Genomic DNA, 16,326 nt, shown 5'->3' on the forward strand with positions numbered 1-16,326 from the left:
TGCGTTTTTTAAGGTGTGGACTGCGCGCGATGATTGATTTTTGATCGAGTGCGTTCCAGAAGTGGCACTGCTTATAATCAGTCTTCTCCACTTCCTGTCTCGCGAAGCAATCCGTGACCAGTTGCAGCTGATACTTCGTATTTTTGCAGTTGCGCATTTCTGTGTGTTATTTGCTGCATATGCGGCGATAACTTTGCATGTTCGTGTTCCAGGCGAACATTGCCGCGAATTGCCGATATCGTGTTCATTCATGACACCCATAAAGTATTCAGTGTCCGTGGGTCCTGATTTCTTAAAGCCCATTTAATTTAGGTCATGTATGATTTGGAACTTCCAAGTGTTGCGGCCCTTTCTCACTGGCCAATCGCGGACGTTGCCGGTCCATTCGATAAGAGTAAAGTTCTATGCTCTGGAAATGACTACAGTATCGTTTACTGTCATTGTGTACTGGACTGCATCCCAACGTATTGCTTGGCTTTTATTTTCAAACTTTCCACGGCGGTGTCGACAAAGTGGTTTAAAAAAGAGGAAAACTGAAATATTTCTTAACGTTACCTGAAAAACGCTGAAAACCGGCGTTGGAGAGACTTTCAGCGAATGATATTTGTGATTGTTTTTGTAAGGAATCTTCTGCTGATTACCGGCCATTATTCAATGTTTCCTAATCTATGATCCTGAAAAGCACCCGACCAAAGTAAGGATGGTTAGTCTTACTTCGGACACCTATATCTTCGGCATATTAGGGGTTGTAGCAGGTTGTTTGAAGACACGTTTTCACGAAAGTTCACATTTATTGCAGTTTTGACCAAACTAGAATTTTTGTTTGATCATTGGTGAAGCAGTTGAAGCGTTTTCTAGCCTCCCGCAAAACTCCCCCTTCTTTGCCTAATTTCCGCGGCCGACAAACGTGATGCTGTCACCGATGCAATCGCTAGAGCGGATTGTTTTGTTTCTTCGCCGACGCATAAGATGCTAATATCCGACTTCTTATCGTTTCAGGCAAGTACCCCCCAAAAATGTAGTATTAAAGAATTCTGCCTAAAAATCCCATTTCTTCGCGAAATTTGAGCTCGAAAAATTCGCCGGTTTAGCTTATTCACCACACAACACCATTCACAGGTTTAGTACTAGCGGCACATAAATGCTCTGTCTGGTTATTTTTAACTTTTTTTGTTAGTTTTTGTTTTTCTTCTTTTTTCTTCTTCTAGTTTACCATGCAGATGCACAATTGCTGAAATGTGTAATACTCAGTGCAGTGAGCCATACGTAGAGTTGTAATCCGTGAACCGATTCCCATTTCTTGTCATCTGTGTTATTGTACGCGTTGTTCCGACCCCCTCAAGAATGGCCGCAGGATCATAAGTGTATTTGAAATAAGTAAATAAATAAATAAATAAAATGTCTCTACTGGAGCGAAATCCTGAACTCTTTAACTTTCCCTCTTACCGTAAGCTCAGTGATCGGCTTCTTTCTTACTAGTTTCTTTATTCGAGTCTAGGCTAATTCGGGAGCTTACCGTCCTCTGATCGCTATGTCGCACCTTTCCGAGGTCCTCCACAACCTGCACGGTTCCTCGGTGGGCGCCCAGTATGAAGTATAAGTCTATGAAGTCTTAGCTACGAAGCACTGTTCGATGTGTCAGACATAATTATTGTTTCAAACCACATAACGGCTATTTTCGGATGGCATTGACTTCCCACAATGCCGTCAAGGTACGCAGAGGGCTACATTATATTACACGATGCGGCACAATAGAAAAAGCAGTAGGGTTCGCCAATATTCTGCGCATTAAGGAACAAATACGGACTTAGTCACAGCGGCGATGTTCACCGAAATAACATGACATTTATTGGCTCATTTCGGGGCTATCGTTGCCAGCGTCCGTGATTTCAAAACACCGTGCTACGCCAGATGATCTTCCGATGGTGAAGTGGATTGATGGCAGGTAGGTTTATTGTGTGCTTAGCTCTGCAGTGGTTATTTTGCAGTGCCGAAGCTGTGCGGCGTCTTGCGCATTCGGACTCATATCTTACATGGATCGCATATTACGAAACTGTCTTGCTCGTCGTCCAGAAATGGCACTGTTGAGCAGTTCCACAACGCTGCCGCTCAGAGCACTCACTTCCGGCTCAAACCCCAACTGCTCCCATGAGCTGCACTTTACACTACACTACACTAACTACACTACACTACACTACACTACACTACACTACACTACACTACACTACACTACACTACACTACACTACACTACACTACACTACACTACACTACACTACACTACACTACACTACACTACACTACACTAAAGGAACCGCCAAAAAATTCTTTCCAAAGTGTCTGTTACATTTTTAGTCATTTGGAATAGTGAGAGCAGCTGTTGTGACGTTTGAGGACCTGCGACACCTTATCTGCGCCCTCACGCACTCCGAAAGCTCAGTCTCTGTCTACACAGGGACGTTAATGCCTATTTCAAAAATAGTGGGTTTTTGGTGGTACATGAATTTCCACTTCACAGTTCGTCCATATTAATCGGATGCTGGCAGGGCGTGCCTTTATTCAGTTCGTCAGGTGTTGGGTGGCCCATCCGAAGAAAAATCTACCTGACTCATCGCAGCTGTTTTCTCCTTGTTGTGCGGGCACAGATAATACGAAGAATTGCTTGAACGCGCCATGGATGCGAGCTAAGCCTTCTCCAAAAAGCAAATAATGAAGGAAAAAAAAAACACTCACATACTGCGGCATCCTGGACTGAAAAGCGATGTCTATGCCACACCACCTACGTGAGCGTCCAATTGCAAGTTCACGTGAATCACATTGATTTGATTGGATTGGATCGTCTGGCCTCAGCTTTTGTATATGGTGGGCCTTCTGTGAGTATATACTGGTCATGTTAACATAATGCCTAAAGATAGAAAACTTATACGCACACGCATCCGCACAGACACATTCACATGTAAACATACACGCACACACGTTTGTTACTGGCCTCACACAGAGCCATATGGCCCGTTGTCATGAGCAGCCTTTATCCACTACACTTGGCCCTGAAGACTCATGCCAGACCTGCAAGATGTTTTCATAGGTCATTAAGTGAAGTTTCATTAAGCCATCAAGTCATTAAGCCATTAAGCCATTAAGAAGTTCGATGTAAAGAAACTGGCGTACCCAACTAACGCTGTGAAAGAACAGTAAGAAAAAGAATGGTCACAGTGAACAAAGACGACGTGCTCCGCTAGAGGTGAAGGAAGAAGAAGAACAAAGTCGTCGATGGGAAGGGACCTGAGCATGTGGATTTGGGCTCTCTCGTTTTACCTGGCTTGTGCTGCCGCAGTGGACAAGGGTAAGCATTGAAACAGTACGCGAAAAGCTTCACAGAAAGCCTCTGTCTAGATTGGTTAATACTCGCGTGAATACTTGGACCGAACAATGATCAACGCGTTGCGCTCAGGTAGCCGTTGTTTTCCGTGCCGGACAACATCAATACGCAATATATTTCAACCTGTGTAGGTGTGTACTGGTAATGGCAAGTACTATTCAAATGTATTCTGCACATAGCCCGTTAAATGGTTGCTTTTGTAAAAGCCTATAACTGGCTCCGATTAGCATTACGCAATCTTATTGAGAATAAGATAAGCTATTGAGTTTCGCATTCCGTTAGCTTTCAAGCACGCCATAGCGCAATGCTCTAGAATAATTTTTACCACGTAGCTTTCGCAAACGTGCATTGAATTCTCAGCACAGGGGGGAGGGTGGTGGGGGAGCGTTCTACTTCTCCTTTGTCGATACACGGCTGCTGCAGATAGCATGACAGTAAAGACCCATTGAGATAAGACCAGCAACATTGAAGTGAGTATTGAATGTTCGCTAAACTGACGCAGCACTATTCTACAGATATATCAGTGAGTTTTCCTGGAACAGTTGAACTGTGCTTTTGTTAGAAAAACTGGTTATGCACGGACTGTCAATTAATTATTAAACACGATCTGCTATGTAGTTCCAGCATGGAGAACTTTATTGCAGTACGTAACGTAGAAATTTCCGAGAGCATAATAAACTAGATAAAGGAGACTCTATTGACCCATAAATGGCCAGCAGAACACGTGCAAAAAGTCATAAGGCATAGAACATAACGGCACTCAGCACAGACGAATTAAAATGTTAGAAACACTTAAATTAATGCTCTTGTTCTTGAGTGACACAAAGTATTGTAAAGCACTGCTTTTTGAATTCCATCAAAAAGTTTTTTCGTACGAGTTCAATTAGCCCTTTGTTGAGCCGTGCTCCGAATAATTGAAAAGTGTATTAAAACAATTTGATCACGGTGCTACTACATACGTCATTAATGATGGGAATATGTAAACGAAGCGCGTACTAGACTATTTGATGTTTTAAAGGAAGGGCGATCTATTGACCTAAATTCGTTATGCTCAGCCGAGCGGCTGAACATGTACATTCGCCGGTACGAGCCGCTGTACCACCGCGCCGAGGCCGTAAACCGGCGCCATGGCCGGCCAAGGCGTTCCATCGAGGATGCAGAAAGAGGCGACGTCAATGTGCTGCTCCGAAATAGCAAGCGGTGAGTGCACGAAACGGTTTCACTTGGGATCGCCACATCCAAGCATCTAATTGCCTTTATTTGCACATAGCACCAAATAAGAGTTCATCTTTTACTTAAACTTTAACTGCGGTTTCAGGAACTGCCGCGCAGTAGCTCAGTCGTATTATGTACCACCTCAATAAACCTATGCCACGAAGTGCAAACGAGACCTACCTCAACAAATAGGGGAGACATTCGCAAGGCCGCTACTAATGAAGAAATATTGGTGACTGTGTGGTTTCTTGCCATTCGCAGTGCTGGTTATAGTGATGGTTCAGTACAGCTCCCGGCTAACGATGAATCACGCTGACACGAGCACAGCTGCTTGACTTAGTGGTCCGTTAATTCATGAAGCTGATAGCTTTCCCAGTGCTACTAGTTTTATCTAAAGTTGAATGGACACATAAAAAATTGTACAAATTTGAGCCTTTATCCCCTATATAAGTACCAAACTATCCAAGCGCGAACGGTTTTGCCTGCCTCCACCATCTAAATGCTTATTCCATGGCCGGGGAATCAGCAGAGTCGCACAAGCGACGAGATTACGACAGCCGAACCACTGAGAACATGGACGGCATATAGCTTATGTAACGAGAATAGAATGAGAAAGCGTGTATACGAGTGACAGCAAAGGCCGATGGAATAATAGCGAATGCGGCGACAGCCCTCAATGGTCATTCTTGCCTGTTCCCCGGTACCTCCACTGCCCGGCTTCAGGCACTAGGCTTCTACAACACGGTGGCGGTACTCATAGGAGCCCACTTAGCGGGATAATATGAGCGCCTCTCGCGCCGGAAGACGGGCCGCCACACCCTCAGCCTTGTAGACATCCACAGCAAGTACCACTTTTACTACAAAAGTTCCGCCTGTCTTCAATCCTCCTATACTTACACATTCGCCTCCTTCCCCGTAACATGTATCCTGCTTTCCAAACGAATCGAGGGCGAAAAGCATTACACAAACACTAGGGCAATACCCAGGAGGTGGCCTATGTGGATGCCGCCTAGTATGGCCCCCCGGAGGCCTTTGCGTTCGCGGTTCCGGAAGAAACTGGCCGCCCACTTTCTTCGCTTCCGTCATGACCGCCTTAGTCGACATCACCGAGGAGGACGCCGTCGTGCTATCCATCACATCCTCCAACTCAGCCCATAAAATCCTTACCAGCGACCCCTAAACTGCTATCAGCTTCTCTAAAGGCCGGATCTCTCCCATCAGTTTCCTCCGCCTCCTAAAGTAAAAACCCCTCTGCCATACCATCCAGCCTATCAGGACCCCGCACACTCCTCCCTGCCAAGGAACGAGGTGGCCCACTCACACGCCCGAGACATTACTATTCGTGCGGGGCCCATTTCCAATCCCTATCACGGAGAGTATTCGGCAAGGGACCGATTGAACACCTATCACGAGGTCACCCAATAATACCGATTTGACTGCCGACTTTACCCACCAGCTGAGAGGTCCCTATCTCGCACGCACGAAATCTCCTGGCGCCAGCTTCAAGCGCACGCCTACCCAAATCCGCGCAGTTCCCTGCCATATCTACACCACCCTCTAATTTCCCAGCCGTAGATTCTGCTGCAAGCCCGCTTCCATATACAATGCCATGTGGGCCTGTCCTATCGCTGCCTTTTCTTTAATCAGTACCGAGGAGCCGCGGGAGACCGCGCTGTGCAGCTCAGAGCCGGGTCTTCAGGCTCGGCTTGTACAAAGGGCTGGCTGTGTCGCTGAGGTGCATAAGCTCATAGCCATTCGGCAGGGTTGCCTTGCTGCGTTATCAGGGCTCCGCCCCTCCCACTCAACTACTAAAGTTCATTGTCTGTCTGTGTGCCTGTCCAATCGGTGCAGGTTGCTGAACCTCCGCCTTTCTGCGGACGCATCCGTCTTCCACAAGGACTTGGTCGTGGAGTCCTCAGCCGAAGGAATTATACGCGTCAACACAAGTCAAATTTACCATGGATCTCTCGTCGGTACGTGGGACTAACAACACGCCAGTCATTCTCACCTGTTTTCGTAGCTATCTTGCGCAGCCATAAGCTTCCACGAGATATGTAAAAGAGAAAATAACCTACGCGTTCTGCTACAGCCACCTTCGGCACCCTCCTCTCCCTCTTTCCTCATTCGCAAGTGTAGGGAAAATGTGAAGGAGAGGTGCAGCCGGATGGTTGCCTCTTCCCTTTCGGGAAAGCCCTGCGCGCATGGCTATGATGATAACCGCACATCTCTCTAACGATACAGAGCTGCATGATCGTTCCCTTCTTCTGTGTTTTTTTTTTCGATCAATGCTGTCCCAGAATCTATACAACGTCCGCTTATACGACTCGTTAAACTCTTCAGTCAGCAATAAGTTTTACCTGTGTCACTTTTGGTGATACATTTCGCTTAATCTAGGCACGCTTTTTTAGCAACAATTTTTTGGGGGAAAGGCCCACTTCGAAGCTATTAGGAGCGAAAGCCGTACACACAGAGGCAGCTATTGGGCACGCCTCCTTGCAGCTAATATGTGTTCCCTAAGTAAGCGCGTAATGTCAGCAAAAAAGTGACGCTGAGAAGCTCAGGTCTTCGAACAACGACAGGCCAATGTTTCGAACCAAAAATGGTGAAATTAAGTTAAATTGTACCAGCATGCGAATTCAGTGAGCGAGACGGCTGTTTCGCTGCAACCAATATTGCGAACTAGCATTCGCGATGGGTGGTGCGAGGACCAAGAGCAAGACAGTGACGCTAACACTGGAGCTGAGCCACTGGTGGTATCACTGAAAATTATGAGGCATTCTAAATACAGCCCCATCTGAAAAATTGTGCATGGTGAAGGTGCGTAACGGGCTTAATTAAAATACCACAAGTCAAACGTGCACGCTAAATTGATAAGTAATAATTCCCTCCGCTCACTGTGTTACTGGTGACAAGAAGCGTCTAGGACAAGAAGCCTTGTTTGTTGCTATAATTTACTTTCAGTGGTTAATTTTAGCACTCACAATTTTTCAGCTATGTGAAGAGTTAAAGAAACTGCGAATAAGTGGGCCTGACCAGGGCGAGTATGGGCTGCAAAATATGGGCTGCCGATCTAGTTTTTAGAGTTGAGCAGCTTGATTCAGACCGGTGCCTCTATTTTCTAGCAACAAGTTTCATAGACCGGAAGTTCTGAAATAGTTTACTCGGTAGTAGTCGTCCTACAAAATGGTCTCCTCTTAGAATGGGCTCCTCTCAAGACACGTTCTCAGTATGCCGTAAAAATTAATTAGGTATTATGACTGGCGGCAAATAACGTTCTAAAAGTATCCTCGTAAATAAAAAATAAAATAATGCCGCGTTTGGAACTTTGGCATGTTCCAGGGGATCCTGGCAGCCGCGTGTTCGGCTCACTGCGCGACGGTGTCTTCGAGGGCAGCATCGAGACCGGCTCGGGCGACACCCTCTACGTGGAGCGCGCGGAGAGGTTCTTCAACAACAGTCGGCCCTTTCATTCGGTGCTCTATTCAAGCGCCGATTTCGAGTTTCCCTCTGAAGGTGGCAGCACTGGGCGGTGTGGCCTACACGGTGAAACTGAGCAGTGGATGAACGACGTGCTCCGGAGGTTTCGCCGCAAGCCACATTCAAAGGTGCAGGGATTTCCAAAACATTTCATCCTTTGTTCATTCTTCTACTTTCCTCCTTCGCACTAAGATGGACTAGGGCATGACGACGTTAGCTGGGTAGCCGTACGGGATTTCACGAGAGAAAACGAAACTGAAGGCGGCGACAAGTTGCAGATAGAGCCCGACGCCGTGGAGTGTGCACGGGTTCATGAGCTGTTTTGAAATTGAGCCCTTTATTGTCTGGGAAGCATCAGAAGGGATCTTGTTAACCCTCAGTAATTGACAGAAGCTCTCGACGACCCTGCGAAAAGTCGGCACTATAAGTGAGACCAAACAGTAACTGACGAAAACTGAACAACTGCAAAAACCGACAAGGACACAGGCATATTATCAATGGATTAGCGCTGGTCCCGTGCTTCTTCTTTTGACATCGTCGTTGTTTGTTCACTCTGTGCGTTCATCGTGAATCTTTGCTATCCCACCAAACCGCGCATACAACTACAAATATTTAAAAAAAAAACAAGAGCATGTTGTCGGTACGAAGCGGACCCCAACAACGTTACCGTAGGGAGTCCTATGAAGAAACTGAAAGTTTGCTGATATCAGGAATAGTTAAAAGTAAAAAGACGTACTGAAAGTTCTAGATCTGTTAAACTTTTAAAAGGAAAAGGTTTTGGCATAAAATCGTCTCAGAGCAACATGCACTTCCATGCAAAGGGCAAGAAAGGGCAAGATGGCATTGCGACTTGACCCATAGCTGTCGTGTTTAACGGCGTAGGCATCACGTTTCCTTCCCCATTCTCCATTTAAAACAATTGTACTTTACTACAAGGTTGTAAAGCTTCCAGTTAACCACGTATAGCGTGGTTCTAGAAATTGCTCTAGCCAGAAACTTTGTTTTATATATTTGCAGAGGAAAAAAAGCAGCATACTCATTGTCTCCATGCACGAAAGGAGAGCGGAAGGTGCTAGAATCAGACTGACTAGTAGGTCCTTACTGCGGGATCCTTGACATGCTCACTGTTTTCTTTCATTTTTTTCCCCTGCTGCTCAACCGTGGCAAGCCCTGCATTTTCGTGACATTTCGCATTCAACACGCTGGCTGATTAGCCGCAATTCAAACGTCACACAGCTAGGTTATCCGCTATCCTTCTGACAACCAGCCTTCACGGAAGTGTCTTGTCTTGCAGAGCCGTGTCGGACGGAGGCTGCAGGCCTTGCCAGAGGAGAGTGCCGAAGACGACAAAGACGTGGTGTCACGAGAAGGGGAGGACAACAAAGATCCTGACAAGGGCGATGATGACCGGGCGCCAGGCGCCGAGAACAACATTGACGAACGTAAGTACAAAGACAACGAACACGGCAAGCCGGAGCACAGCGAGTACGGGTTCTCCTACGACAGAGAAGAGCCGAAGGAACAGCAAACAAAGCGTCGCGGGACATCGATCTCGCGTCGCGTGTGCAGCCTGGAGGTCGCCATAGACTACACGTTCTTCCAGATAATGTTCAACAGGGAGCAATCTTTGCCCATTGCGCGACAGAAGGTCGTGGACTTCGTTGCAACCATGGTGCACAAGGTCAACCAAATCTACGGCAACACGAGCTTCGGCGGCATTGAGGACATCCACTTCGTCATTCAGCACATCGTTGTGAGTATACCTTACGCGTTGAATAGACGGCACAATATATTGTTGTTCCGTGCCTGTCAGTAGAGTGTCTCTAGGGTCCTTTACTGAATCTAGGAGACAGGCAGAAGGAATCAGCCGTACTGTGCGCTGGTCGCGTCGCCAACAGCCGCTCCCAGTGTTTTTCTACCACACCAATGGCAGGATTTACATTGCCGCTCAAAAAACTGTATTTAAACACGGTGGAGTTATGGGGGAAAAAAAAAACATGTTATTCGAATGCAACATCTTTTTTATTACTTAATAAAACAGTTCAAGCCCCATGGAAGCAGAGCACACTGAACAGCCCTCGTCGAATCTCCCCGCGATATGGACTGCTAGAAAGTAGGTTTGTTGTGTTAGCTACAATTCTTTGGTGTTTGTATGTCACAGTTTATTTGGGCTCACAGGAGGAAGGAATCGCTTCATTTTTCTTCGCAGACAGCGCATTAGGAGATTCAGTGTAATCAACTGCCGACATCTGTGCTCGCCCCGAAATGATGACAGCGGCAAAGCAACAGTTTATTTGTGTCTGCCATTCCGGCATCGGGCACGTCTTTCGGTTGAAATAGTACGACGAGCCTTAAAAGAGAGGATGATTATTTTTTGCTACAAATTGTGTTAGTTATACTGATATGGCGTGTACTGATACACTTGCAGCGTAGAATTTGAAGACGTCTTCTCTTGATTTGCTCCAGTGGTTGCTTCGTCGTCCTGCTGTCGAGTGAGCAACAAAATTAGGGCTTAGCTTAAGTAACATTAATGTATCTTGCATACCAAAACAACGCTCTTGACCATGGTTGTCTCTTCATCATTAACCCTGTTTTGAATAGCATGTGGAACTATAGACTTTACAAGAAAACATTCAAATATCATGTATTAGATGACAGAAAAAAAAAACGATCATTTGCAGCGGCTTGCTTCATTATTCTTTCTGCCGTAGCGGCCCTTCTTCGAAAGATAAAGCGCGAACTGGATGACAGTGACCATATCAGTACTAGGTCTGACCAACAGACAGTGTCCCTGCCAGGTTATTGTAAACCAGCTGTACCATACAAGGTATACGCTTGGGCATGTTGGTTAGACATTATCGGTGCAGTGCATACGACGAGGACGAGATGAGACGCAGACACAGCACTGAACTTACAACTAGCGTTTATGGCACAAGGTGTTTGTATCTACTCAAGGTGGGGTCAAAGACCCATTTCCCAAGCATTTCACCCTAAAGAAGCCGAAGACCACGCAGGGGAAAGCATGTGCACATTGTGTTACCGGTGGGTACCCGGCGGCGCTGGAGATCGAACCCCGCACCTCCCGCATACATGGCGGATGATCAAACAACTAGGCCACCGCAGCGGTGATTTTTTTCGTTAGCTGTTACGAAGTTTGCTCCAGCAGCCACAACGTTTCGTTAGCTGGTACGTTGCGACTGCTGCACCAAACTTCGTTAAGGCTGTTTTTTTCACAATCTCAATATGAACCGCTAGCATAGTTTAGTTGGTCAATCTTCCAGAAGCTAGCTTCTGGAAGAAGATACTGAAAACATTGCCGAGAACCTCACAAGAACCTCACGAGAACGACACACTGAGAAGTAGGAATGTCTAATTCGATTAGCCGAAGCAAGTAAGCGCAGCTCGAGTCTTAAAGGTTGGCCAACTTTGTATATATTGCAGTGAGATCCCTTGTTTCAATGTGAAGAATGGCCTATGAGCTGAAATTTTTTATGGTTTTCAATGTCAGGCCCATCCGTAGGAGTGCCCCTCTGAAGCGGTCTACGGCTTCCACGCAGATAAACGAACCGAGCGACTGCGTGGGCTCCAAGCGCAGCAGGAACCCTTTCTGCAGCCAGGCGCTGGACGCTGCGCATGCGCTTTACCTCGTGTCGCTAGTACCCCGCGACGAATACTGCCTCTCCTACCGGATCAACTACAGGGACTTCATGGACGGCACCCTCGGGCTGGCCTGGATTGCGTCAAATGACGGTGACCGTCTTTCTTCACCCTTTTAGCGGCGCTTAATGAGCAAGGACTCATTACGCTGGAACTGTACTGAAAATTTGTTTTCAGGAAAGCAGAGGACGAGGTATAACTCTCTCACTTCTCGGAGGAGACTCGATGCGCGCCGCGAGAGAAGGGATGAAGGAGAGAGTGGAAGAAGAAAGAAAACGGCCCCGTTGTGGAGGGCTCCGTAATAATTTCGAAACATTGGGATCTTTAAAGTGCAGTGACATTGCACGGGTGACGTCAGCGCACGGTACCGAACGCCCATATCATGAGTTCCTGAGTTTTTTTTCTTACTCAAAAAAGGTGCCTTTGCTGATATATTCGAATAGAACACTGTGGCTTAACGACTATCTTGCCACTCACTGAAAGCATGTACTTGTCCGTGCTTGACTGCTTTTAAAGTATGCGGCGCGTATTGATGAACAGTGCTGTTAAATGTTTGGAATGTATTGGCAAAGTGAACGTATTCGGCGAAATTGGCTTCTTCCGAACAGAGAAAAGACTTAATCATAATAGCAACATTTATGAGATAGTTGCTTTAATTTTGCTGACAATCAACCCTGGCCTGGAAATTTTGAAAATGCAAGAACAGTTTAATTTATAGATGTTTTGAACAACCAACTAATGAAAAACAAGTCTTGGCATTACGACTCGCTAGCTCCTTTGGCAATACTAGAGAATTTTAGTATAGCGTCACCCTATCGCTTTGGGTCATAGGGGAATAGCGGGATGCTACTGTGCATGCGCAGAACGCTAACGCCCCTTGGGTGTTTGGGTGAGCGGGCGACGCTAACGCTAAATCGGCGAAATAGCGTGCACCCCCATGGCACCCCAAAGCCGCTTTACGTTGGGTCAACATGGCGGCGCCCGTCGAAGCGGGGCCTCTCGCTTCAACACCGATTTGTCGTTGCCGCTGCTCTGTGGCTCACGCTCACGGGAAACTAAAGGCGCGCGAGGCTTTCGCTTTGGCTGAACTTGCCTGAACCACAAAATTTTAGCGATAAAACACGCCTAATTTTCAGATTGCTTCCGTGTTTACAGAGCTGCTAGGCTTAGCGAGTACTCGTCGATTGACGTCAGAAAGCGCGGGAGGTTCAAACTACTGATCTCCACAAACAGGTTTGCAATTTTGATCTTCCTGTGTGGATAGTCTTGGCTCGGATTGAACCTATCCACATTATAAAAAAATATTTGCATCATTTTTCCCATTTCCTAAGTGGAAATTGGTAACTGCAACAGTTTGCATGTCGTTTTATTTACATCGTGAAAAAATACAGCCTATATATTAACTTATTTGTTCTCGAAGCTTCTCTTTCCCGCCGTTATGGCGCTGCCTTCAAACAACGCAAAGCGACCATCCGCGGCCCTATTCTATAGACAGAAAACGTGAACCCGTTCCCCTGACGCTAAGCGCATGCGGATAGGGTCACCCTATTCGCCCCGACGCTATTCTAAAACTCTCTACTGTTTCCAGGCTCTTATCACCTAAGGCATACCGTAATCGGCTCCTTTGAAGTAGTGAAGCTTTTCATTTTGTTCAGGTGTTTATTTTTCTTTCTATTTATAGGCAGTTCTTGCATCACACTTATTTTTCCGAACTGGACAAGGAGAGCTATATGCTTTGCTCAGAATTGTTTCTAACTTTCTGAGAAAGCCTTCTTTCTTTCAAAACGATTCGCAAAGACAGCATTAAGGCCAGATGACTGACCCTAAACCGCGAAGTTCGAGATTGGAGACGTTTCTTGAAAAGAATGGAGTAAGGTAAAGCAATATCGGCTTGCGACTGACCTTGTTGGGACAAGGCTAGGCTTCAGATCACATGACATCTGGCCAGCTGTCGTCGATCGACATGGAGTTTACACATGCCGCCCGCATTAACAGTCCCTTGAGAGCCGAATGGTATCGAAGACAGTGGCTGAATGGCCATTCTTTTTCTGAGTAAAGCCAAGCAGCACCAGCACTGACTTCACGTAACCGTATGCTGCTCACAGAACAGGCTTATATTACATTACATGCCATTAGACTGGCTGTACTTCTCATTTCCTCATTTTGGAGTCCCTCTCTGAGAGGAAACTAAAAGGCACGGAAACGAATAAAAAAGTCCACGAATGCCTGTCCCAGTATAGCTATCACAGGCTTAAACTATCCAAAATAAATGAACAAGGGTTAAAGAAAAAAAAGCAAACCAAGATGGATTTTGAAAGTAGATAACTTTTTTTTCGTTTCTTGTTTCTTTTTCATTTTATTTATTTTGAGTCTTGTTGTTCCGCCACGTTTCGATTCTTGCTGACTACCAGTTCTTGCTCTTTTCTTACTTCTTTTTTTTGCCCTGTTGCTCATGTTAGATGCTCCTTCTATGTATTCAAGTTGTAATTTTTACCGCCCCCTCTGTAATACCCTCGTGAATAGGGCCTTTAGGGGTATCTTGAAATAAAAAAATTAATAAATTAGGAAAAGAAAAGAGGCAGGGTAAGCCTTCGGTGGAAAAACAAAGCGAGGGCTGGAAGACGTGCACAAGATGTCGGCCGATGAGAAAAATGAAAGCCAGGTGGCAGATGCCGGGCACAAAAAAAAGAAAAAAAAAAGTGACATGAACCAACAAAGTGAGATGTGAAGTTAGGTAAAAATGTAATACCAGTTCAAACCACACGAAAAATATTTCCAGGTGCTTTAGTATGGCTAAGCGTGCAATACCGTGCAGTAGCACTAATTACAGTAAGCACTTACGTTTCTTACGCGCTGTGAATGCGAAAGCAACCTCTGACTTAAAGGCCTTTACACTGAAATTCTTAACAATAAAGGCCTTTAATACCTGTGCTACACGGGTACTTTCGAATGACATCTGAGTCGAATGGCATTCGAGACTTGGAATGGCATTCGAACTCGACGGACTCCCGCGGTGCTACACGGCACTTTCCAAACGCATTCGAAATTCTCGGCTCGTTTTCAGTGTACAACGACGACGACGGTCACACTAGTCCGACAACGGCACTATCACGGTGAACAGCATCATGTGATTATAGTGAACTATCCAGTTCACTTTAATATTGTAGTGGGACAAGCTTTTTGGCTAAACGACACCGACGAATCCGATCGGCGGACGGTCAGCCTTCATATGCCCTCGGGAGTTCGGCGGCTGAGCGAAAACACGCTGATGAGGGGACAGTGCGAATACATGCGCGCTTATACATTATCCGTATTGGAAATAAGCGAAACGAACGGCTATATTTCACATGTGCACACTTGGACACTCGATAGCGATAACCACTTGCCAAATTAATTTCAGTCGACGACGACTCCGTTCCCTTCAGCGACGACTAGGCCTAGCGAATCCGCAGGGTTGGATCGGTGATTGCGGTGGTTGTGAAGAATGAATTCACAAGTTTTAGCGAATGCAAATGGTCAACGAGTGTAGTTTTGACAACAGGGACATGAAATCAACTATTGCTTACATCGCAGGACGCGCATACGATGAACGGGAAGCGGCGGTGTGACACGAGCTGCCGAGCAGTGCTTTACGGCCAGCAGCAGTCGTCGCCGTCGCTAGCTTGTAACTAACAAGTTAGGCCATTTCAGTTAACGCGAACGGTCACCAAACATACTTCTGGATAAAGTAGCTTAAAATAAAGTACTGGGCATGTTGGAGGAAGCCGGGAAAATTAGCGAGAAGCGCCGATCATCCGATGTCAACAACCCGGCTGTCAAGTGTTTCTCAGGCGAGCGATCGTGTCGGCGCTTCCCACAGATTGTCGCACTCCGTAAACAAGCACGCGTTCAACCGGTACAGAAGAGAAGAGATTATTTAATAGAACTAAAGCGCATATTTCGTTTTGTGTCTTGCAAACGAGCACAAGCTGTTCATACGAAGCGATGTAAACCAATGTAAACAGCAGTATGACTGCAGTCGTCCTCATCGGCGCACTCCTGGGGAAATTTCATGCTCACGCGGTAAATGTTCATTGGTGTAATATTATCTGCAAGCACTCACCTAGACGGAACACGAACTATTTGCTAAACAAACAGCAGAAAAAAGCGAGTAGCGGGTATCGAAATGAACAGCCGCAGAGCCGAAAGCAGTCGCGCGGCGGTGGGCGGGGCGAAGAGACGGCGGCGGCGACGGCTATTGGTTGGTTCGGGCTGTGTTCGCGTTTCGAAGGCATTCCAAAATCTGGAATGTCTCCGCGGAGCTCCTTCGACTGGAAAGTCATTCCAACCGAATGCCGTTCAAAAACGTCGTGTAGCAGCGCACGTTTGGCATTCGAGTCGAATGACGTTCGGTTGGAAGGCATTCGAAACGCCCGTGTAGCAGGGGTATAACCTTGTTGTGTCCCCTTATTGCTTTTGTGCGTGTAACGACCACTCGCATCCTCCTCCTAACGACCACTCAATCCTCCTCCTAACGACCACTTGCCCCTCGGTCGCACGCTGTCGCCAGATGCCCCCCCATGGTGCGCCTCCGCACCCTCCTCCTGTTCTGGGAAGCCA

The 16,326-nt window shown here is 46.5% G+C and overlaps 1 protein-coding gene across 1 annotated transcript in view; it reads left to right on the plus strand.

Moving 5' to 3' along the window:
* Window positions 1-3,269: 3,269 nt before the first annotated feature.
* LOC149342376 (disintegrin and metalloproteinase domain-containing protein 10-like) overlaps window positions 3,270-16,326 on the plus strand; it is a 33,914-nt gene continuing 20,857 nt past the window's right edge. Inside the window, exons 1-7 of the mRNA XM_089546789.1 lie at window positions 3,270-3,342; window positions 4,434-4,578; window positions 6,445-6,566; window positions 7,933-8,198; window positions 9,338-9,823; window positions 11,628-11,820; window positions 12,898-12,900. Coding sequence (XP_089402915.1) covers window positions 3,270-3,342; window positions 4,434-4,578; window positions 6,445-6,566; window positions 7,933-8,198; window positions 9,338-9,823; window positions 11,628-11,820; window positions 12,898-12,900 — 1,288 coding nt within the window. The remainder of the gene's footprint in view (window positions 3,343-4,433; window positions 4,579-6,444; window positions 6,567-7,932; window positions 8,199-9,337; window positions 9,824-11,627; window positions 11,821-12,897; window positions 12,901-16,326) is intronic.

Source organism: Amblyomma mixtum, chromosome 5, assembly GCF_055824585.1.
Source record: "Amblyomma mixtum isolate Tamu chromosome 5, ASM5582458v1, whole genome shotgun sequence".
NCBI lineage: Eukaryota > Metazoa > Arthropoda > Arachnida > Ixodida > Ixodidae > Amblyomma > Amblyomma mixtum.